Source organism: Lucilia cuprina, chromosome 6 (genome assembly GCF_022045245.1).
Source record: "Lucilia cuprina isolate Lc7/37 chromosome 6, ASM2204524v1, whole genome shotgun sequence".
Classification (NCBI taxonomy): Eukaryota; Metazoa; Arthropoda; class Insecta; order Diptera; family Calliphoridae; genus Lucilia; species Lucilia cuprina.
The window spans coordinates 36,044,426-36,069,506 of NC_060954.1; the positions used below are offsets into that span (position 1 = coordinate 36,044,426).

At 28.3% G+C, this 25,081-nt stretch overlaps 1 protein-coding gene across 6 annotated transcripts in view; it reads left to right on the forward strand.

Annotated features, from left to right (window-relative positions):
• LOC111674643 (heterogeneous nuclear ribonucleoprotein K) overlaps positions 1 to 25,081 on the forward strand; it is a 74,975-nt gene that overhangs the window by 32,142 nt on the left and 17,752 nt on the right. For all 6 annotated transcript variants that reach the window (XM_023435303.2, XM_023435305.2, XM_046953620.1 and 3 more), the window contains 2 exons: positions 4,693 to 4,765; positions 4,843 to 4,938. In XM_023435303.2, coding sequence (XP_023291071.1) covers positions 4,693 to 4,765; positions 4,843 to 4,938 — 169 coding nt within the window. The remainder of the gene's footprint in view (positions 1 to 4,692; positions 4,766 to 4,842; positions 4,939 to 25,081) is intronic.

Here is a 25,081-nt window from a genome sequence, read left to right on the forward strand (position 1 = left end):
CTACTTATGCAGTTCTTAATTATTAATAAACATAAACAACATGTTGTGTGTGTCTAGAACCCTTGCTGTAGAAATTGGTATTTCATATAAAACATATTTTCCAAAAAAAAAGTTTAAATAATGTTTAATATTGGCTAAAATAAGTTTAGACAAAATTAAAATTTAACATAGATTGTGGTGTATAGAAACACATACATACATACATTAATTTCAAGTTGTTTTTTGGGGCTAATCTTGTTTTATTTTAATTTTTGAATAATTTTTTTTATCACATTTGTAATTAATTTATCTTTAACTGGAAGAATGTATAGAGTTTATAAACTTATAAACTAAAAGATGTTGAAATGTAAATTTTAAAGTAATTTTGCAATATATGAAAAAAACATAATCTCATAAAATTCTGTAATGATTATTATAAATTTAATAAGATATTGTAATCCAAAATTTTTTTTTAATCAAAAAATTTGAAATAATTTGCACAATGATAAACATATAAGTTCTAGAATAATATAACTTAAATTAGAATAGTTCTAGCACGAATGTATAAAAGAACCATAATAAGAAAGAATCTCAAAAACAACAACAATCTTGGAGCTAGAGATATCGCTTTTATTGCGGGAACTCTTTCCTTCGAGTATTATTGTAGTTTTATAATACTTACAAAGAGTTTTCTAATAACTAGTTCTTTGACACTAGAGTAGTCCAATGTAACGCATACTAGTTCCGAAACAACATCCATAAACCTATTTTTATTGAAATTGAAAATGCTTTAACCATTGCATTACTTCTAGTACTCGTTCTCTGGATACTTTAAAGGAGTTTTCTAGAAATCAGTTCTTTTTGCATTAGTTATATATTGCTACTACACCATTTCACTGGAATGTATGCTTGTTTCTTAAAAACAGTTGAAAAATATAATGAAATATATAATGGCGTCGGCGCTTGACTAATCCACTGTCCAAACTGACTCGTTGTGGTGAATACTTCTGCACTCGTGAAAGCATACTTTGCTAACCAAAACTGAGAGGATTCTCTGCCTTCGAATGACAAAAAAAGTCTTCCAAGTACCCCCCTCTGTGATGTTGGGTTCTTTAGCCGCAATTCCTTCTATTCTGTGGAAAAGTCATCGAATTCGGCTTAGCAGATTCCTTCCAAAATTTCTTCTCAAGGGCTTTTGCACATCGACGAGCCCTTAAAAAACTTATCTGCAGACGCGAGAGCATTTTTTGCTGACCAAAAGTCAGCCGCTTCCCTTGCCTTCGAATGACAAAAATGTCCAAGTTCCCCCTCTGTGCAAATGAGAAATTGACGACCCTCATGTTGATTTCCTTAGCAGCACCTACTTCTGCACTGTTGGAAAGTCGTTTAACTTAATGTCAAGCTCTTTTTAGTGTATCCTTAGCAGATAACCTACGGCATAAAACTTCTTCTCAAAAGGCTTTTGTACATCGACAACCCGTCAAAAATGTATTGCTAAGCGTCATAGCATTAAACCCAACTATTCAATGGAATGTATTCTAGTTTCCGGGAAACAGTTGAAAAAATTGTCAAATAATTAATTCGATTAAAAATAAAACAGATCTCTAAGGAAGTGAAAAAACAAATTACCAAAAATATTGATAAAATATCGGACTCAGCAGTTAGATTCCGATGTCCTTTAATACAAATCTAAATGATTTCAAAATATAATGAATTTTTCAAAAGACATTGTATTGAATTATAATTCATCAGTTCTTTCTCAAAATTTCTTAAAAAAAATCAACTTTCTGAATTTTTCGAAACTAGCTTTCATAGAACTGGTCTATAGGGTGCCAATTTCAAACAAAAATCATTAATGAAAGAACTCCTTCCAGAACCATTACTTTGAACGAGTATCTACACTTCCACAGAACTAGTTCTTAAGGTCACAATTTCGAACAATTACCTTGAGTAGTCTCAATGCCAAAGTAGAACGAGTATAGACTATATTCATGCGTGATCTAGTTGTAGAACTAATTCAATTATTTGTGTTATTCTATGATCAATTCAATCCGAATCTATTTCAATTTCAATAATTCTTAATAGGTTTGAAATTTTTATAAATTCTTTCCAAAATTTCGATATTTAAAGATATTAAATTGATATTAAATTAAAGAGATTAAATTGACATTTTAATTATTTTAAAACTTTTGATATTTTCTTTATATTCGAAAAATTAATAACTATTTTTCATAATGTTTGGAAATTTTGAAATTCGGTTCGAATTTTCATTTTTGCTTGAAAATGTCTAAATTAAGTTTCATTATTTCGAAAACTTTCGAAATTAAGTTAAAATTTTCTAAAGTTTTAAAAAAAGGACAAATTGTTTTTATGTTCGAAAGTAGATTTGGAAATTTCGAATTTTCATAATTTTCAATTAAAATTATCAAACTTTTTTGAATATTTGAAAATTTTTTTCATATTATGTTCGAAAATTTTACAATTAAATTAAATAGGAATTTTTATTATTTAGAAAATTTCAAAATTATGTTCGAATCAACAAAGTTGTATGAAAAATATTGAAATTCGTAATAAATTTAAAACTTTCCTTAAACTAAAAAATTTTGATATTTTCCTTAAATTTTGTTTTTAAATTTTTGTTTGAATTTTCATTATTTTGAAATTATATAAGTTCGAAAATATCGAAAGTATATGCTATTCGAGTTCAATTTTTTTTCGACAATTTTAAAATTTTGACTTTTTTTCATGTTCGAACGTAAGTTTGAAAATTTCGAATTTTTATTTTTTTCAAAAGTTTTAAAATTAAATTCAATATATCAAACTTTTTTTGAATATTTGGAAATTTTGGTTAATATTATATTCGAAAATTTTGCAATTAAATAAAGTTCGAATTTTCATTATTTCGAAAATTATTAAGTTCAAATTTGTAAATTCGAATTATTATTAAATTTATGTTAAAATCTCGTTAAATTTATTTATATTTCCTTTCGAAATTTATATTAAATTTCTATTATTTTTGAAAATTTAGAAATTCTCTTTTTTTATTAAAAATTTTAACATTTTATGATTGCAAATATAAAAATCTTTAAAAAGAAATTTTATTTAAAATCGAGAAATTCAAAGAAATATTATTCATTATCGCGATAAAGGGAAATCTTAAACAGAATTTTAATAACTTTCTTCCAATGTTTTAAGGAATTAACTTAATGCTTGTAAATTTTTATTAAAATACAAATAATATTTGTTACAAAAAACTACTTTAAAACTTTTTATTTTAATTTGTATCTTTTTTTAGATTTCACTTCAAAATGTTTTTTTTTCTTAGTTCTTTATCGAAACCTGCAACCAATCATCTATGTTAAATTTTAATTGATTAACTTTTGCCAAAAATCTACTTGGGGTTTCATATCCTTGATGTTGTACTTGTTGTAAAACAACAAAACATTACAACATTTATTAATGCCTTAGCCAGTTTTAGTTTTACATAAAAACAAAACAAAAAAAAAAAAAACTTTAAACAAGTTTTTCCTTATAAAACATGAAAAACTAAAGTCATTTTATAAGTGTGTTTTTCTACTACTTCTACTTTTCTACTTCTTTTCCTTGTTAATGAGTTGATAAACTAAAATTTTTATTTACACCCAAAATTGACTGCGCATTTAAGAAATAAGTCTTTTTTTATTGAAATGACCAAGAAAAAAAAAGAAATTACTGTGAGGTTATAATTGAATAGAATTATGTTTTAAATATTATTATGTTTTAGTTCCTAAAAGCATGCTTTACTTTTATGATTAAAATATAAAATTTTAAGATAAATACAAAACCACTTTATAAGTTAAATTTGCAAACATTTGATGTGTTTTCTAGCATTTTTCCTTAATAAGTTTTTTTTATTTCATTAATACTAATTGTTTGTGTGTATTTATGTTTGTTTAACTTTAAGTTAAATCTTGAAGTGTAAGACTTTTCAAGAAACTAAATTAAACTTTTGTGAAACTATTAGGTGCAATTAACAGTTCACATTTTTTCTATTGTTGGTACCTTTGTTCATTCTTCAAATAATTAATCAATATATCAGTTTTTGTCTCCCAATTTATTATTAACATTGCCATTCTCATCATTATTTCACAGCAATATACATAGTTTTGTATTTGTATATTTTCTTTATAAAAAAATCCTTTTGGTTAACCAAACCCTTTTTCATACATATGTCCTTGGTTTTACATAAATTTTAACAAATTTGCCAAAAAGCTCAATAAAAACATAAACAAACAAAAGTAAATATTTATAAAACATACACGTATTTAAGGTATTTGCCTTAAAAGGAAAGAATATTGACCTTTTTTCTCATAAAAACAAATCATATATTAACATTTAATTCATTATTTTATTAACTATTGCTATTGTTGTAAATACTACACCATCAATCTACCCACCCAACACATTGTAAAAAAAAAAAAACTAAAATAAAACTGCTAGATGTTTAAATTTGTTTCTCTCTTTTAAATAAATGTCCTTAAATGTACTTACATATGTATGTGTGGGAAAAATTCTGTTTGAAAGAAAATATTTTAATTGTTAATAAGATTATTATTTTACTAATAAATTTGCATAAATAAACACTTTCAAATATATTTAGTAAATAATTCATATCTTTTTAATAAATTTATGTTCTTTTTCTTTCTCTCTCTCTCTCTTTTTTATAAACTTTAGTACTATATTAATATCGGCCGAATTAGATGCCACCATATCGATTATAACCGAAATGTTAAAATACTATGAAGAGGTGAGTTATTTATTTGTTTAAAATATATATATTTAAAATAAAATTTGTTAATTTGTGCTGTTTTCTCTTTATTTTAGCGTGATAATGAATACGATGTACGTTTATTGATTCATCAAAGTTTGGCTGGTTGTATTATTGGCAAAGGTGGTCAAAAAATTAAAGAAATTCGTGATGTAAGTATAAATTTTATTTATTTTTGAATTTTTATTATTTTCGAATATAAGTTTGAATTTTAAAAAATCAAAATTAAATTCCTAATATTTTCAAAAATTAGAATTTTCATAATGTTTGAATTTTTTAAATAAAATTCAAATTTTTATTATTTATGAACTTTTGAAATCTAATTGAAATTTTAATCATATTTGAAAACTAATTTTTTTCTAATATTTCTAATATTCGAAGATTTTGAAATTCAGTTCAAAGTTTTTTAGCTTTAAACATTTAGTTTGAGTTTTCTTTATGTTTGAAAATTTCGAAATTCAGTTAAAATTTTAAAAGCTTTTTATGTTTTCAAAATGGAAATTCATATTGAAAATTTTAGAATTATGTTCAAATTTTCTTTAAGTAAATTTTAATATTCACTATATTCAAAATATAGAAATTATTATAGAATTTTCTATATTCGAAAATTTTCGTTATTTGGAATATCTTTCGAATTTTCATTATGTTCGAATAATCAAAATTAATTTGAATTTTCATTACAATCGAACTTTCAAAATTAAATTTAAATTTTCATTAACCGAATTTTAAACATTTTCAAAAACTTAATTTTCCTAATATTCGAAAATTAGTTCAAACACTTTTATATTCTCAAATTTTGATATATGTTCGAAAACTTCGAAATTCTGTTACAAATTTGTAAAAAAATTAAATATTTTTAAATTTTCATTATATTTTAGATTTCAAAATTATAATCGAATTTTCTTTCATTAGATTCGAAAATTTGTAATAAATTTCGAATTTTCATTACAATCGAACTTTCAAAATTAATTTCGAATTTTCATTTTGTTCGAACTTTCAAAATCAAATTCGAATTTAAATCATATTCGAAAACTTTTATTTCTTTTTCTTGTTGTTCGAAATTCTATAGTTTGAAATAAAATTTCTAAAATTTTGAAATAAGCTTCTAATTTTCTCTAAGTTTGAAATTTAATAAAAAAAAAATTAAAACCGAATTTACTAAATTAAATTCATTTTTTTATTATATTCGAAAATTTTTGGTTTTTGAAATTAATTTTCATTATGTTTGAATATTTGAAATTTATTTCGAATTTTCATTACAATTAAACATTCAAAATTATGTTCTAATTTTCATTATGTTCGAATCAAATTCGAATTTTAATCGATTCCAATTTTTGTATATTTCGAAATTTTGTTTTTTCTTAAATTTTAAAATAAAGTTAAAAAATTCTTTAAGTTCGAAAATTTCGAAATTCTATTCAATTTTTCTTTATGTTCTTAAAAGTTTTAACTTAAAACCTTTTAATAAGTTTAAATTTTCATTATATTCGAAATTATGATCGTATTTTCAAATTTAAATTCGAATTTTCTTAATATTCGAAAGTTTTGGAATCGAAAATGCCGAAAACGCACCTAATTCCAATACGAAAATTGTTATATTATAAAATTTTCATTTTATCAGAAGATGGACTATTATAGTCTCATCTTCATCCTCATTCTAACAACTTCTGCAGAAGTCATTATATGAATTAACAATGTAACAGTGACCGGTAATAAACGAAACCATATGTATTCTCGTGTTCCATTTGACACATATAAGGACATTCATAGACAAGTTTAGATGTGGAAAATTCAACAATAAGGGATTTAATAGCAGCGTGGCTATGGGTATAAGTTATAAATTTCTATTAGATATCCGATGGTACCAATTCTTTCACTTTCATGATTGCTGATACATATATATATGTATCAGTTTAAAAGATACTACAGCCATCATTGAGTATAGAAAAGATTCAAGTTCAAAATTCTTAAATGAAGATACCACCACCGATGCAGCTGTATAAATTCTGATTTTCCGTCTGATGTCCGATGGTACCTTTGCCAGTTCAACGCCTTCTTGATCGCTGATATATCAGCATGAAAAATACTTCAGGCATCATTGAATAAAAACTCTTGAATAAAGATACCACCACCGATTTATTTCGTTGTCTTGGATCCACATTCATTAGATCACTACCGATATGTTTTGTAAGTATTTTACTAAAATACCTTGGCCAACTTAATGTCCTCTTGTATCAGCTTGAATGATACTACAGACATTATTGGGATTTTAGATGCAAATGCTTCAATGAAAACTTTTCAATTACTTCTTTTGTTGTTTTGGATCAATATTCATTAGATCAATACCGCTAAACATCTTGATTATCAATATTCAAATTCTTGAATAAAGATGCCACCTCCGATTTCTTTTGTTGTATTGGATCCATATTTATAAGATCTGTAAATAGTTTATTGTTTAATATTGCAATGAAAATCAGTAATATGATTCTTATACTCGACTATAAATATATAGTTGTTGTCAATACAGAGAATTAAACATTATGTAGGTAAAAGTTTTGTCTTTGACTTATAATATATAAAATTCAAATCAAATGTCTTTTAATCTTTAAAGTTTAAATCATATTCGGTTCTTATTAATAATATACATATAAGAAGTCCGATACTCTTTTAGATATCCCTGGTGTAAAGAAGTGATTCGACGTTATCTTGTATCTTGTATTGTGTTAGAATTAACATCCTATATTCTTTTCCTTAACAAATAAATATTTTTTTCATTTATTAGTCAATCAATCTTCATTGAATCATTAAATTATTCATTTATGTTCTATTTCTAAAACAATAAAAATAATTAATTATTTATAATATTTTTCATGTTTATTCATACTTTTTTATTTTTAAATTTAGGTTTTTATTAAACAAAACTTAATTGAAATTATTCAAAGCTTTTCCTCACATTCTCTCATTATAGTTCCCTAAATATATTTTTATATGTATTCTATAATTTGGCTATTTTAAATTAAAGCCAAATTATCAATGTATTTCTAGTTGAAAGGTCAAATGTCAATTTTCATATTTGCCCCAAAAAGAAAAACTTTTTTTGTGAAAAACTTTAGTTTAATTTAATGATGAATTGATATCGTTTTTTTTTAATATTTTTGTAATACTACAAAAACAATCATAGACAGTTGTGTTGTTATGACGGTGTGTGTAGGATGGAAATGTGTATTTGTCTGTATATTGTTGAGTTTTAATATATGTGGGTAAACATGTTATCAATTTGATTTCCTTTTATATTCATTACATTAATGTATAATAAACTAAATTTCTTTATAACTAACAGCCTGCTGCTGGTTGCCTTGTTAAGTAAATTTTCCCTTTTCTAAAAACCAAAAAACGTCCATTTAGCTAAAACATATTTTCTTGCTATTGTTGTTTTCTTTTTGTACTTCTTTGGCCTGTTGTAGTAAGTGTGTGAGGTCTAGAATCCATTAGTATTACTATTTTTAATTGCTCTATATATTATCTAAAAACAAAAAAAAAAACAAATTGTTGTGATTTTATCACTTGGTGTGGTCTTGTTTTTTTGAGTAAAAAAACTTCTTATGGATATTTTTTCATAGACCCTTGTACAAGTAATGGAAATATATTTTAGGAAGCAGCTATGTATTGTTTCACCTTTTTCTTATACCATTTTTTTTTCATTATTATTACTTTTTCATTTGAACAAATTGTGTTTGAAAATTTGAGGGGAATAATCAATATTTGTTTTTTGCCTTTCATCACTTGCTATTCCTGCTCTCTTTGGCAATAAATTGCTCTGTTCAAATTTTTGGGAAAAAAAGAAAACGAAAACAATGTCATCCTTTATAGTAAGTGCATTGTTTGATGTCATATGGGCAATTCCATGAAAAGGTAAACCACGACTGAGAAAATAAAATCCTTATAACTTCTGCATTTTTGAAGATAATTCAACAAAGTTTGGGATATGTGGTTAGTGGTTAGTAATCTAGTCTGGTAGACCGGAGGTGTTGGGTTCGATTCCCACCCGTGGCACTAGCTAAGGAGCGCACAACAGGCCCGATAGAGGCCTAGGTGTATTTCTTCTTCCTTTTAAACTAACTAACTATCTAACTTGGTATATGACCTTTTGTAGCACCAAAGACAAAGACTGTTGAAACTCAACTATTGAGGCTCAATGGCTACTGGTCACGTATAGACCGTGCCGTCCCCAACGAATGTCCTGCATGTGGTCAGGGTCCTCATGATACCCACCACATATTCAACTGCTCAGCCAACCCTACTTCACTCTGTCCAATGAATTTATGGACACATCCAGTTGAAGTAGCCCAATTTTTAGGCCTGGACATTGATGTAGAACCCCCCAACTAGATTATTGTATACAACTGTTGAAACTTTTTGAAATCGGTCTGTTTTTACACCTCGCCGCCAAACAAACGGACCTGAAAATATCACTTTTTAGCTCATAATTCTGTTAATTATAATACTATCCCTTCAAAAATCGGCAGATCTAAAATGTTTATAAACCTAAACTTTTAGGCTGATTTTCATAACGATTGGGCAGCATTTGATCCGAGTTCCATTCACAGTTTAATTTTAGAAAATATCGGCGGCGGCTAAATTGTCGGCTCAATTTACCTTTTTTCAGAAACTGACCTTATAAGCGTTTATTATATTAAATAATCTCTGTATAATAGTCTGTTATATAAAAACCTGTCTCTATATAAGTATTTTCCTCAGAAAATGCACATTTATAGTAGTTTTCACTATTTTAATATTAGCACAATATTGTGTGGCAACTTTTTTCAATTTGCAATAAGAATTTGATTTGCAACTCCCTTTCAAATTCGTGAAATTATTTTCCGAAATACATGTACGAATCCAATCTTTATCAGTGGCTACGTTTAAGCCGGCTTAGCTTTTAAGCCCAAAGCATTCGGGGCGGCGCGTCTTGCAAAATATTACCGGCGGCCAGCCGACGCCAATTTGAGCCGTTTCGGCTTGTATCTCTGGCCCGACTGCACTTTCCTACTCCTTTTGATTTGTTGAATGTTTTCAAAATATATATTTTATAACCTAAAAAAATCAGGAGAAAAATTTGTCACATACGATGTGTCACGTACGATATTTAAAAATTTTCATTATAAAATTATATAAATTTTTTATTATTTAAAAATTATGATTTACTAATGAAAATATGCCCCATAGTGTAAGAAATTAAAACAAAAAAAGATAAACCTACAGAATTCGTAAATTTTCGTAAATATTTACATGTATTTTAAAAACACTTTCGTTTATTTTGTCACATATGATATCGCCATATTTTAATCCATATTTTGGAAAACAAGGTTCCGAATGGGATGATTTCTATTGTAAATATAGTATTCTTTAAAAGGAACACAATGACAAAATTGTTTTCCAAGTACAAAATCTATGCCACTCTTAAGACGTGCGAATGTCACAAACAATCGTATGGAATTGCCCATATGTGTTAAAAGCTAATTTATAATTTCATTTCTCGCTTTACTTTTTTTTGCTACAGGTTAACACATAATTAACATTTTCCCTTGTTTATTAAATGACATTTTTATATTCTACACCACTATATTGGAGAGGGTATAAAGCGTTTGTGCTGATGTTTGCAACCCTTAAAAAATATTGATTCTACACCCACCTTCCAAAATGCACATACTCTACTTTTGATCCAAAAACGTACGCAATTGGAAATGGTGCAAATCGGGCCATTATTTCGACAAGCTCCTATACTCATACTTATTAGTGTAGACTAACATATGGTTAGTCATGCCCGACTTTATATTCATACTTGTTTTATTCTTATAACTTTTCATTAAGAATCATTGCAGAATTTCAAATATTTTTATTATTTATATTTGTCAATTTAATATAATTTTACAGTTATGTAAAAATATTAACTCTTACTAGGACACCCTTTTCGGAAAAAGACCCCAACATCATAAACCTACCTATAATATGATTACTGATGCAATCACATGCACTATTGAGTAAATTTAATGCGTCATAATTTTGCCAATATTCCTTGAAGGACTCTTTTTTTTGATTTTTATTTTAAGAGCTTGCCATGGCAACTCATAATTTTATATATATACATACGTATGAATATACTTTTGTTTAAGTGTCACCTGCAATTCGGGGTGACTGTTTTGAAATTTCCCAGTTAGATTTGTGACAAGTTTTTATAATCTCTTCTTGTCCTAGATAGAAGTTAAATGCAGATTCCAAGAGAGAATAAAATTGTAGTTACTGACAAAGTATATTCTTACATCACACCAGGTTTAGAAGAAATTATATTTATTGACATATTCGAGATGATATAACAATCCAATGTCAGCTTTATTTACAGTATTAGTTATGTCTTCTGAATATTTTATTCAATAGCTTTAAATTAAAATGTCTCAAAGGAAGAACAGGATATAACAGAAAGAGAAAACTTTGAAGCCAACAGATAAGCCATTAGAAATCGCGTTTTCATTAACGTCTTGAATATGACGAAAGTTGGAGCTTTTTAAACTTTAGTTAGGAGATCACAAAAAACCTAATGTGATCGGTAAGTGCTCAGGATTTAATGCAGCTCAAACCTTTAGAAAAAGTGCTCTCTGGCTTTTAAGAGGAAAATTTGTTCATACAAATAATTTGAAGTTTAGTGTACACAGAGGGAAGCCCAGTAGAAAAGTGCCAAAATTGATAACATCCGTTGTCAATATTGAGCCCACTACGTTTGTTAACATTAAAACAACGGGTGTGTATAAAATTTAGATTTCGACAACGAATTGTTGTAAATTTGTATCTGTATCTGTATACGTTGACAATGGATGTTATTGAAAAGTATAAAAACTTTGGTCTCAATTTGATGACAGGCGTGTATAATTTAAAAACGTTTTTCCCTCCATGTGAAGTTCCTTTCTATTAGATTACTTGGACACATGATTACCCGCTAGATTACTTAGAGAACTGATACCTTCTCTCTGCATTACAAAATGTTTATCCATGTCATATGATACTGTTCAGAAAGGATTAGTTAAATCCTTTTAAAACTGCAGGGTTTTCCGTATAACTTGCTGTACATTTATATGAACTTTCGTTCTGACAGTAATAACATTGACAGTAACTTATCAACATGTCAAATTCAGTGCTAAAAATCTATTTCAAAATATATGTTTATTGTTTTGTTATTGTTGGTTGTGGAATACGAGTAAACGATATATAAGTGTTCATATACATTTATATATTTTTTTTAATTTTCACATCAGGGTTTCATTTTGTAAGGGGTTTAAAAATAGTATTTGAACAAGAACAGAACTCAACAATAAAAACAACAATTGTTTGTGACATTGATAAACCAGACATATTGTAAAATAATAGATTTGAATAAATATCTGTACAAATATGTCATAATGTTGGTCTCAGTTTGATTTAAAGATAATTTAAATAAGCAAAATATTATAGATTAAACTTTAATTTGAAAATATTGTAAATTATTTTAAAGAATCAGGTCTGCCTGATTACCAAATCGATATCAAGAATGATTTTCCTTTTAATGTGTTGTGCCGGCTTCTGGCCTATCGATCAGAAATAGGTGCGTTTTTGATGAGTATCGTGTGCAGGTTAAAATTATACGGGAATGAGATCTCTAATTTCAGAAGAAATTATTCGATTATAGTATCGTTAGAACAGTGAAATACATCCCACGTAGTGACGGTGGTCTAGTGAATTAATAGCTCCGGCCTATACATAAAAGTTGTATTTCATTTTCGGTCGGATATAATTGGTGTAAATAGAAGAAAGTGTAAAGTATATCTTACATCGTCTCATAAAACCAATGAACTTAATGCTTCTTTGCCCTCTGGCCTCCGTTAGGTTAGTGTTCTAGTCTGGTAGACCGGTGGTGGTGGGTTCGATTCCCACCTGAGGCACTGGTTAAGGAGCGCACAACTGGCCCGATAGCTGTATTTCTTCGGATTCGATGTATATATGTACATCCTCCTTTCCAACTACTTGCACCGCCCATCTATATAGATCTGTTATGCGATTATGTGTTAAAAAACAACTCCATTCAGAAATTTTTATCAAGACGTGATTGTGTGATTCATTCATATTGCATCTCATTTTGCCAATCTCTAGAGGGCCTGGCCTATAATTAAGTGATTCTTATTAAGATATTGATGTCATAGGCAAAAGAGTAGATATAGAAGCTTATTTATTAAGATAAGACTTAAGGTAGGGGAAAGAACAGAGCCTTAAGGTACTCTTTAACACGCTTGATGAGATCCAACCTTAAAGGCCATAAGATCTCTCGTAGAGCGATCTCTACTAATGATATACTGTCGGTCGTCAAGTAATTGGGCGATAATTTTCATTGTTATTAGCATCTTCCTTTTTTTGAAATGCGCTTGACATTAGCAATCTTCCTGCATGTAGGAAGTTCACCGGTATGGTATAGCTGAAAGCTGAAAAGATTAGCTAAGGGATGAGCTGGCCTTCAGGTCCAGGAGATTTATTTATGCTGAGATACGCTAAATGAAATTTATTTTATATAAGAGAGAGACGATTTTAGACGCCGTATTCATAACAACATATGGATGGTTTATAAGATATATTTTCCTGTTCGAAAAACTCACTCATATTTACAAACCTACTGGTATGCTCAAATGTAAAAGTAAATACGGTCGTCTGTTGTCCCCTTTTGTCACTTTATTGTCCCCATGTAATCTATAGAGTAGATATTTCCTAATCAAACTTAAGCGAAATGGTTTTTACCCATACTAAGACTCCTTTGGTCTAGCTGATAAGTTATATAGTTAATTCGGGATAAACCTAAAACATATTTCTTTAAATATAACTAATTATCTCCAACTAAAGTAGAAACCAAACGCTTAAAGTATCTGAATAAAGGCATCGTAATACGAAAAAAAAACTAATTGAAAAGAAAACTAAACTACCTGAATATAACAGTCTGCTGAGAAACTAAAAATTCAACTAAAACTACAAAAATAAATCTAGAAAAAAAAACACATGCAACTAATAATTTTATGCAGGCGTTTTAAGAAAATACACGCGCACACACACACACATACACAACTTGAACATTTAAAAGGAAGCAGCTGGTTTCTTAACAGCATCCTTTTCTTTTCAATACCAATAACATAGATACAATACAGAATATAAAATGAATTGAAAAAATACAAGATTTGGAGTTTTAAAGTATTGCCTTAAAACTGGCAGCTGTTTTGTGAACAAAAAAAAGATCCAGTTTTCTAATTATATTTACTTTGTAGATTTTTTTCTTACTTTTTTGGCATTTTTATAAAGAATTTAAAAATTTGTATATTACTGGTTACCTTAAGAACTTTGATTTTTTTCCTCTCTTTAAGAACAAAATAATTAGTAAAACATGATGAATTAAAACTTGAAATCTTTAGCACATAATGAAATTGGGAGCATTAAGAGTAAATTGTCAAAAATAAATACCTTTTTACATAGTTTTGTATAAAAGTTTTTTTCTACTCCCAGATTTCTAAAGGTATGTTGTTTGCTTTCTTTATGCATAACATTCTACAGCAGTTAATGACAAACTTGTACTTGTTGACCTTATTCTCTGCAAATTCGAAAATATATGAATGTTTATGTTAATTCGCACAAATACTAATACATTAGTTTATTTAGAAATGTTCTTTCTTTCTGAATACAGAATATCTTTTGGGGTCCTTTGGAAATAAGAAAAATATCTAAAAAATATTTAATAATTAAAAGAAATTTTTTGATTTCTTAATAAAAGAAGAAAACCTTTAGATTTCTATTGCTAGTTTTAAATTAAGAGGTATATATACTTTTTTATAAGACCTTCTTTCATTGATAAATCGAGATTTTAGTAATAACTAAAAGAGGCTTGTTCTTCTGTTGAAAAAATTTTGCATTTGCAAGAACAGAGATAAAGAGAAAACGGTTCTCCACCTTCTCTACGAATCTCCAAAAACCAGAAAGAAAAAAAGAAGATAAGTAAAAAAGAAGATAGAAATATTTACCAAGTCAGGACCCTAGAGAATAAAGAGATGAGAGAGAAAATCATTGTACCCCTATTAAACCCAGTCGAAGAAGTGACTAATGCCCTTGACAGAACCTAGTAAACTTTAAGGGTTCCGACACGCAATATGCCTCAGTTTGTTATTGAACCTGTTGCCTAGTCATTTCAGCCTGAGATTTTGTATCCTAAGACATACCCTCATAACCTACAATAGTCCGGTATAATGTTCTCCCACTTACTTACAAAGGCCCTAACTGAACAATGAACCGTTAGCTAACAATAGTCGGGAATACTGCTGCCCCACTTACTTACAAAGGCCCTAATTGAGCAGTGACTCGTTAGCATCCCTTCCAGTCCTATAAGTATTTTAGTATTTTTTACTCGATTGTTTTATGATGTCACGGATTCTTTCGAATATCAGCCTATAACAATGACAAATGGGTGGTTTATATTCCTTTCTCTGTTATTTATATAAAGGTTCGAATCTAGCCAGTTCGGCATTCAACATAATCTAATGGTAAACAGTCTCATAATGTCCCTAAGGACATTTCTACAATCTACAACCAGGCGCGAATGTTCCGTGTGACATGCTCTGAGAGATCTGAGAGCAGCTTGACTATCAACATAAATTGTCACAAAATACCCCGGATCGATATGATTTCGTATCAATTCCGTTGATTTCCAAATCGCTAGGATCTAAAGGTCCGTTTATGTTGATATCAGCGATATGGACACCCTGCACATCCACCAAACATTCTATAGAATGCAAGCCAATCAACAGTTGTTGGAAATTCTATCAGAGTTGTTTCCCCAAAGTGTAGTCGTAATAACGTAATCGGTAATTACGCAGGGGGAATTACCCTGATCAAGTAGACCTACTTCGTACAGAATTTGCGTAAGATTGAAGGTTGGACTTACGAAGAATCATAGAGTCTTAGCAGACTCCTAGTCGTCCGCCCGCTACAAAATGTTCTATGGGTGACCAGTAATTTTATTTTAGTAAACCTAAAGAAGTTCACTTCCAAACAAAAAAGGAAGTAGTTGAATTTTACTGCTGTCTTCAAAAGAAGTCATTACATAGTCCTTCTTAAGAGCTTGGAAAATAAACATTTACATGTTGTCAAAGATAGTGAAATCATGTCAATGTACTACTAATGTCTATTCGTGATTATTAATCTCCACTTTTTGTACATTATAGTTAATTGACCATAATAAAAGGACTTTTAAAATATGTATTCAAGTAATTGTTAAATGAGAAAGAAGTACAATGAATTGTTTATGACCTCTAGGATGTTAACAATATGGAAAGTAATAATATGATGTTATATGAAGGGATTGCTTTTGTTAAAATGTTTGTAATTAATAAAAGAATATTTTATAAGATTTTATAAAAAACATTTTTTAATTTGTAAATTTTTGGTTTGAGGTCTTAAAAAATTGTATAATAAACATTTACTACTCTCTAGATTACATGAGGACACTTTAAGAACTAGTATCTTTTAAAAATTTATAAATTTTATAGTCCTGTTCGCAAAAGACTGCTTTAGATTGAAACCAAATTAAAGTTATATTTCTCTATAATACTTCTTTACAAAAGGGTTAAGGATAGACTAACCTCTAGATTACTTGGGGACACTTTAAGGACTAGTACCTTTCAAAAATTAAAAGAATTCCAAAGTCTTCTTCTCTTACTTCTTAGTAGTGAAATCCACTAAATTAGTTATAAGTGTTTTAGTCTGGGTTCGATTCCCCTATGAGGCACTGGTAGGTTAGTGGTTAGTGCTCTAGTTTGGAAGACCAACGGTGGTGGGTTCGATTCCTACTTGTACTGGTTAGGAAGCGCACAATAGACTCAATAACGGCCTAGTTGTGTTTCTTCGGATTTGGCATAAATGCCGTTTCAGATTTAAATCAAATTCAAATCTAAAACTATGAACAGATTGTTTAAAACCACATGAAATCATTAACCGTCATGAAGTCATTTACATTTTCTTTTACACTAGATTAAATATCAAAAGATGACCATTAAAGAGAAACAATAGAGAATGAAGGAGGATGTTACAAGAAATATTTCTTTGAAATATAAATATTAATCTGCTTAGAATTTTAAATGTAAAACAGTTCTTGATACTTAAAATTATACTTAAAAATTAAGTACAATCAATATTAAAACTAAATACTCTGATGACATACAAACACTTTCCTACCAACAAATATCCTGCTGTCAACTTTCATTTTCGAAATATTTTATTTAATTTTTTCGTTAAAATTTTGTAAACATATGTTAACACTTAATCACTATTGGTTGTTAAGATTTGTTGTGTGCTTCATGAAAATGGAAATGTTTCATATCTTCGGCCTGCTGTAATTGTCATTGTTTTTGAAATTCCTATATGATGTCCTGTGTTTTTTTTGGGATTAAATCATTTAAGAGATTTTTTCCAGCTGCCTTTTTTGATAGATTTTAGTATGTCCTTTTTGTTTTTGAGGGGTTTGACTAAATTTGAAAAGAAATTTTAAAAACTCTTCATACATTTGTTACATCCTTTAACTTTTTATATGGTTTTTGTTGTTTTTTTTTATAATTTTTTTAGTTTTAACAGGTGTTTTGTTGTTGTTAATATTAAAGGAAACGGTTTTGTTGTTATGTTTTCCTGTCACTTTTAACTGCATAACTAACGTTTGCTGTTGCTTTAATTGTGTTTTGTTTAGCAGCAGTTGAAGCAGGATTATAAACCAGCAACAGCTGCTTTTTTGAGTTTTTTGATTTGAATGTTGATTTTATTTAAAAATTTTGGCTTACGCCTTAAATATTTAAATGTTTTAGTTTGCTTTTGTATTGTTTTTTTACGGAATATTTGTATTTTATAGTTTTTTTACAGCTGTCGCCTTTTCTATTAATAACTTTATATCCAAAAGTATTTTTCTAATTTAAGTTAAAGTTTAAGTTAAATACTAAATTTTCTCTAAATGTCACTTTAATATATAAAATGTTCGTGATTAAACTCTAGTTTTAGCTAAAACCATGCACCCCTATTAGTCGATTTAAAAGGTAAATTTATATTTTTAGATTTTTTGAAATAGTAATAAAAATGTAGTAGCATCATTAAAGTGACAATTTCTCTTAAATTAGATTTGAAAATTTTTAAATTTCTTTCTTAAACTAAAGTCATTTCTGATGTTTAGAGGGGAAAGTAATAAATTAATAAAATAACATCCTGTATCCATACAGGAAATAGTTCTTCATGTAAGTTATAGAGTTTATGATGATCTTATTTCAAAGTGAGGGAGACAATTTCAAAGCAGTTGTTTGTCATAGAAAAAACAATAAATATTAATATTTATTATACATACCTTTAGTCTATACCAGAGATATAAGCTAAGACGGCTCAAATCGGCGGCGGCTGGCCGCCATTAATATCTTACAAGCCGCACTGCCGCCGACTTCTTTCGGCTCAAAAGCTAAGGTGGTTTAAATGTAGCCCCCTGATAAAGATTGGAATCGCACATGTACTTCAGGAAAAGATTTCACTAATTTGAACGGAGTTGCCACTATTTTAAATTCTTATGGCAAATTGAAAAGAGTTGCCACACAAGATTGAAAGTGAAAAGTACTATAAATGTCCATTTTCTGCAGAAAAAAAGATGACAGGTTTCTATGTAACAGACTTTTAAACAATATAATAAACGTTTATAAGGTAAATTTCTGAAGAAAAAGTTAAATTGAGCCGACATTTAAAACGCCGCTGATATTTTCTATAAGAAGCCGCCGCCGCTGACCTAAAATGGTTGCGCCGTCGCCGCATCGGCTTGTATCTCTGGTCTATACACACAGAGAAAAAAACATGGGTGTGGGTAACCATGTTCTAAGAGCAATATATTATAGTTAAAATTTCGATTGTAGTTTAAACATATTATGGTTATTGTAACAATTTTAAAATATAATATGTAGAAAGATTTCACATAATATTTTTTTACGTGATTTATTTACAATAACATGGTTGTATAACATATAACAAACTGAACATATAATGGTTATTTATACGTTTAAATGGTTGTCATTAATATAATATGTTTTCATTGTTATCATTATTTAGTTGTTGAAAAAACAATTATGTTTCGGTGAATCTCATACTCAAATTTATAATTCCCATGAACATGAAATTCTTTACAGTAACTAAAATATTGTTAAAATCTAATAAAATTAAAAATTATATGTTTTTGTTAACAATTTATTGTTACAGTGATGTATGTAGTATAGTTGTATTAATCATGTCAAATCATGTTTTTTTATCTTCATGTATAAAAATTTAATAAATTTAGTTTAATTTTAACAAAGAAAAAAACTTTAATAATCATAAAATAAAAGGCATTTTCTCGTTTAACTTTAATATTGATTTTAATATTTATATTGCTTTATACTTTAAAAACTCTCTCTTAAAGTTTAAAAGTTTTATTTCATAACTCCCCCTAAAAAGAAAATACAATTCTTATTAGCTCTTCTTCAAAAATAAATAAATAGATTTCTTTTCATCTTTTATATTATTCTTTAAATTTAACATTTCCTAAAAGTTCAATGAAATATTTATATTCTTCATATTTAATGCATGACTGTGTCAATTTTCAATTTTTTTTTTTTTTTGTAAAAGTCCTATTCCTTTTTGACTTCCATTCCATTTTTATTTTATCCATTAAGCCAGTTACCAAGGAATACCCAAGCATTTATATTGACAACTAGTGAAAAAAAATATAGACAAAATAAAACAGACACGAGACGAATGGCAACAACATCCTTTTTTACAATATTATAACACTATTTCTATCCTATAATCCTTTTATAAGGCAAAAGGAAAACCTAGAACAGCCAGTAAATGTACATTTGTACGTACGAATGTTGCTACTGGAAAAATGGTGTCATTAAGCTTCGTTGAATATTAAATTTACGCACCACAAATCTTGTGAAAAAATATCCTAGTCTAATAAGTATTATATATATTTTCTTCTCTATATACTTATTATAAGGAGACAAATAAGAATGTGTTAAAAACTATATAGAATTTTAAAATTTATATTTTCTAAAAGTTTTTATATTTAACTCAAGGAGTGTAAAACGAAAAAAATAAAAAAGAAATACTTAATGTCTGTAAAATATATTGCCAAAGAATTTTAACATTAAAGAGACTTACTCATTCACTCACTCTTTGGCTCAACATCAAACACCCATTTTATAAGTTAACAAGCGTAAAATTAAGTCAAAAAAAGTCAAAACTATATAAAATGGTCATGAACCAAACTAAACTTTGTTTCCCCTTCCCCCAAAACATTACAATTAAAACCCGCTAGAAAATGTTAAAATTTTAGTGATTTTAAATGAAATTTACAATCAAAACTTTAAATTCAGGCTTTATCGAAAGACTAGTCTATTAGTTTAGAGGTCAAGGGTTCGATTCTAGTCAAATTCCCTGGTTTGTTTAATACAATATAGTTTTCTCAGACCTATTTAGTTAAATAAATAAAAGAGAAAATCTGTCCTAACAATTACATATTAGACATTTTTAAATCTAACATTTGATAGATATTTGACTTCAAAATAATTCTCACAGATTATTCAAAGCTCATCAGGAACTTCGGAAATCAATTTATGTCATTATAGTTTAAATAAAAATCTTAGATTAAAACTCTTCATATCTGATATTTGTTATCAAAAGTAGTTTTCAAAGGTTTCTCAAACCATATCAAGGTCTTCGGAAATCAATTAAATTAAAATAAAAATTTTGATGAAATAAAAAGGAAAATATATCCCATTCAATATAGATTAGAACTTTTTAAAACTGACGTTTGAAAGATATTTGACATTCTCAGAAACCTTTAAGAACCTCACCAGGGTCTTCGGATATCAAGTTTAAATGAAAATTTGATCTGAAGTAAAAAGGATTCGACCTTTTTAAATCTGATATAGATATTGGACCTTTTAGTAATTCTCAAAGTTTTTTCAAACCACATCAGGGGCTTCGGAAATTTAAAATGTCATTGGAGCTTGAATCAGCATTTTGATGAAATAAAAAGGGAAAATAAATGCCATCAAATACAGATAAGAACTCCATAAATCCGACATCTGATATTTGTTCGATCAAAAGTAAGTTTTTCATAACTCATCATGGGAAATAAATTTGGAAAATGTTATTTGAGTTTTTGACATCCAAAATAATTCTTAAAGGTTTATCGAACCTTATCACGGACTTTGGAAATCAGATTAGAACCTCTTAAATCTGACGTCATCTTTATTTGATAATGAAAATCTCCAAGGTTTTTCAATTCTAAAGTCAAGTCAAAATTTGTATAAAGATTTGTTCTTTTGCTTTAATTCTCAAATTATTCTCGAATCTAAGGTCTCCGGTAGGTTAGTTGTTAGTGTTCTAGCCTGGAAGACCGGAGGCAGTGGGTTCGCCTAGTTGTAATAATACGGCTTCTGATATTGATTGAAAATGCCTTAACCAAACCATAGATCTTTTAAGTTTACATTTATATTCGATTTTAATTTAATCAAGAAACTCTTGATTAATCGAGACTAATATTTTGACTAATAAATTCTCTAGAAGTTTGTTCCCTCTCTTATACATAAAGCATTGGCATGATTATCTAAAGTTAAACATATAAACTCAGAGATCAATATATACTTTTAGAGAGAATTGAGCAACTCTGAACTAAAACTAAAGGAAACAGGAAGGAGTTAGAGGTTAAACCTTTATGCTAAACTCCAAAGCTAGGGTTTTTAGATGACATAACCGATTTAATGGCCCCTAATTGCATTTCAATTTGAATCGAAATTTCTCCGTTTGGCAATTATGGTATTCTGCCTTTCGATTCGACTCTCCGTCAAATAAGCAACAACTTACAAAAACAGAATTACGATCGAAATGCAGAATGCTTAAATCTTCAAATTTCAAACAAATTTCGTTGAAATTATCAATTCTTGGGTGGTATTTTATCATTCACTTCTAAGTCCTAAGCCGGCTTTAATTTCAACTGTTAAATAATTCCAACAGTGAAACATTTTCCACTTGCCTTTCTAATTTTCCAGCGTAGCAAATGAAATTTTCTAAGAATTTTCAAATGCAAAAAATAAAAGAACAAGAACAAAAAAGAACTGTAACTAAATAAAGAAAGTGCAGACTTAGTCACGCATTTAGTTGTGCTGATAAATATCCTTTAAATGCACGCACACACAATTACCAACTTACTATGTGTGTTGTGTTCTTGCTTTGTTATGTTTTTTTTTAGTTGCTTTTTTCTTCTTACTTTTTATTTCTCTTCATCCTGGAAACTATCCTGCCGAGTTGGTAACAGCAAGAAATAAAACTAAAACATATAAAATGCAATGCTATTTTTCCTGTGTATGTATTCTTTGCAATTTAGTTTTGTTTGAAAGGAGAAATAAAATAAAATTTAATCCTTTTGTTTGTCGATATAGTTATAGTTCCGGCAGTTTTAAAAGGATCCCTTTAAATAACTACGTAATTATTTAAGACAAACGAAACCATTATACTTCCATAGGCTACAATTACAACTTACTTCTTTTTCTCAAAATTTCTAAGGCGACCATAAACTACCCGCTAGATTACTTGGGGACACTTAAGTGACTAGTGTTTCATAAATTTCAGTCTTACAAAACTACAGGATTCTATACATCCGCATGTTGTCCTCATCATGTAGTCGTCGTTCTTATCTTAGTTCTTTTACAATATGTTTCGGTCATCATTAGTTGGTATCCAAAAGGAATCTCGAGATGTAGTAGTAGTAGTAGTAGCAGTAGAAGTAGAAGGAATCTTAAAAGCATGAATAATGGTTGTATTAACACAAAATCAACACGCATGCAATTTATATTTTAGTTCATCATTTCTCTCTACTTCTTTAGACTTGTGTTTAGTGCTGGCGTTGTGTCGGTGGCTTTGTATATGGAAAATGCCTTTAAATTGTGTTCATCTCTACATTGTAGTTTGTAGGAAAAAGTAACAATCCATCTACCTATATCATCATTATAATGGAACTGAACTCCTGCTGCTGTGTTGCATCTTTTCTTTTGCTAAAGTCATATATATTTCTTTTTTATTATTCTTATATGCTTGCATACATGCATGATTTTATTGTTGGTTTTATAGATAATGGTGGCTATATAGAAAAATTATAAGGATATATGTATGTAGAATGTATGCTTCTTGTATGTTTGTTTTTTTATTCCTTATGAGTATTTCATGTCGCTACTAACTGGGTCAAAGTAATCATATATTATTGAATTAAAAACAATGAAAGTCTCCTCGGTGACAGGAAAATATATATATATACACACAAATATGTACTTATATTTATGTAAGAAGAGACTGGCCGAAATCGGTTTTATTGAAGATTGAAACCGAAGATTTAATATTATAAAGTCCATTTCGAAAAAACGAATATTTCTTTTATACAATTCTAGAAATAAATTATTCAAGTTTTCCTAAGAACTTAAGTCATCCTATTTATGAACTTTTCTTATTCTGAATGAAAATGTTCTTTTTTTTGAGGAAAACTAGTCATGTTTGTTTCATACTATTTATTACAAAATTCATAACATGAATTATTTTCTTTTTTTTGTAGTAATAAACATATTTCAAAGTTATTTTATTTCATACATTTTACAGTGTTATTCGGTCAACTTTTCTCAATTTGATTTTATTAGAAGTGGTAACCAAATATTCTATTGTACTTTGGTATAAGTATGCGTTCAAAAAAGATTGTAAACTAAAATAACATTTTAAATTTGTTTTCTTTATAATTTGAAAATATTTTTTTTAATGAAATTACTTAGCAGAGAGTTTTTGCAAAAACTTCATTGTCTAAAATATTATGCTTCAATAGTGTTATTCAACATGAAGAAAACATGTCACAATTTGTTGAATAATTATATAATAATTTTTGTTATACGACTTTTGTTTTAAACTTTGTAACTTTGTCCAGCTATACTCAGTTTGCTTTGCTACTTTAAGTTATAATTAAAAAAAATTCTAACTTTCGAATATTTGTATTTAATTTATATGGACAGTACAAAGCAGCTATTGAAGGTCCGTCAATTTGTTACCCATGGATGTTAGAGTTATTCGTGCAAAATTAGACAATTCTAGCTGTAAAAGATTCCCAGACATAATATGAAATGTAAATAGCTTTCTTAATACAAATCCGCCCATTATTCTCTTTAAAATTTGTTACAAATTTTAAGATTCTCACTCCAATAGTTTCCCAGATAAACGAATTTTAGTACCACGCCTACTGTAGCTTGGCTGCCATACTCATGTATTTCATATGGCTTTCAAAGTTGACCCATGACGTCGCTAGCTCGAGCAATTACTGAGATTTGCTACTTTTAATATTTATTTTGTGGGCGTGGCACCTCTTGCCCACTTAAAATTTCGACTTTATAATAATTTCTTCCTTCTTTAACTTCTCTTTATACTTCTTCGAGTGATATTTTAATACTTTTTCGTGATATTTCTGTAGGTTTAAAATCTTTTTAATCTTCAATAGTGTTTAGTGTTTGAAAATTTTAGATTCTAGCTGCAATAGTTTCCCAGATAAACGAAATTTAGTATTTTTTTGCATATGGGAAATGCCACGCCCACTGTGCTAGACTACTATGCCTATGTATTCATACGGATATTAAAGTTGTCCTATTAAGACTTCTAGCTCTTGTAGTTACTGAGATATGCGACTTTAATTATTTATTTTGTTTGTGGGCGTGGCTCCACTTGCCCACTTTACAATTTTGACCTCTGTCATATTTTATTATACTTCTATCCAAATTCTTTTTTGAAATATTTCTCTGGGTTAAAAATTTTTATAATCTTATGTAATTAGTGTTCAAAATTTTTAGATTCTAACTCAAATTGTTTCCCAGATAAACGAATTTTAGTATTTTTTTGATGTCAAAGTTGTCTGATGCGGACTTTAGCTCTTGCAGTTACTGCAATATGCGAGATTTTTAATACAAATTTTGTATATGTGCTTGTCACCATTCGCCCCATAAAATTTTGACTTTAAAATAACATTTTCCTCCCTTAATCTTTGGCATATCTTAATTCTTCTTCTATATATTTCTTTGGGTTACAATTTTTTTAAATCTCATTTAGATAGTGTTAGGTCAGCAGATTCTTAATGTTATTACTTCAATGGGAACATATATGGTT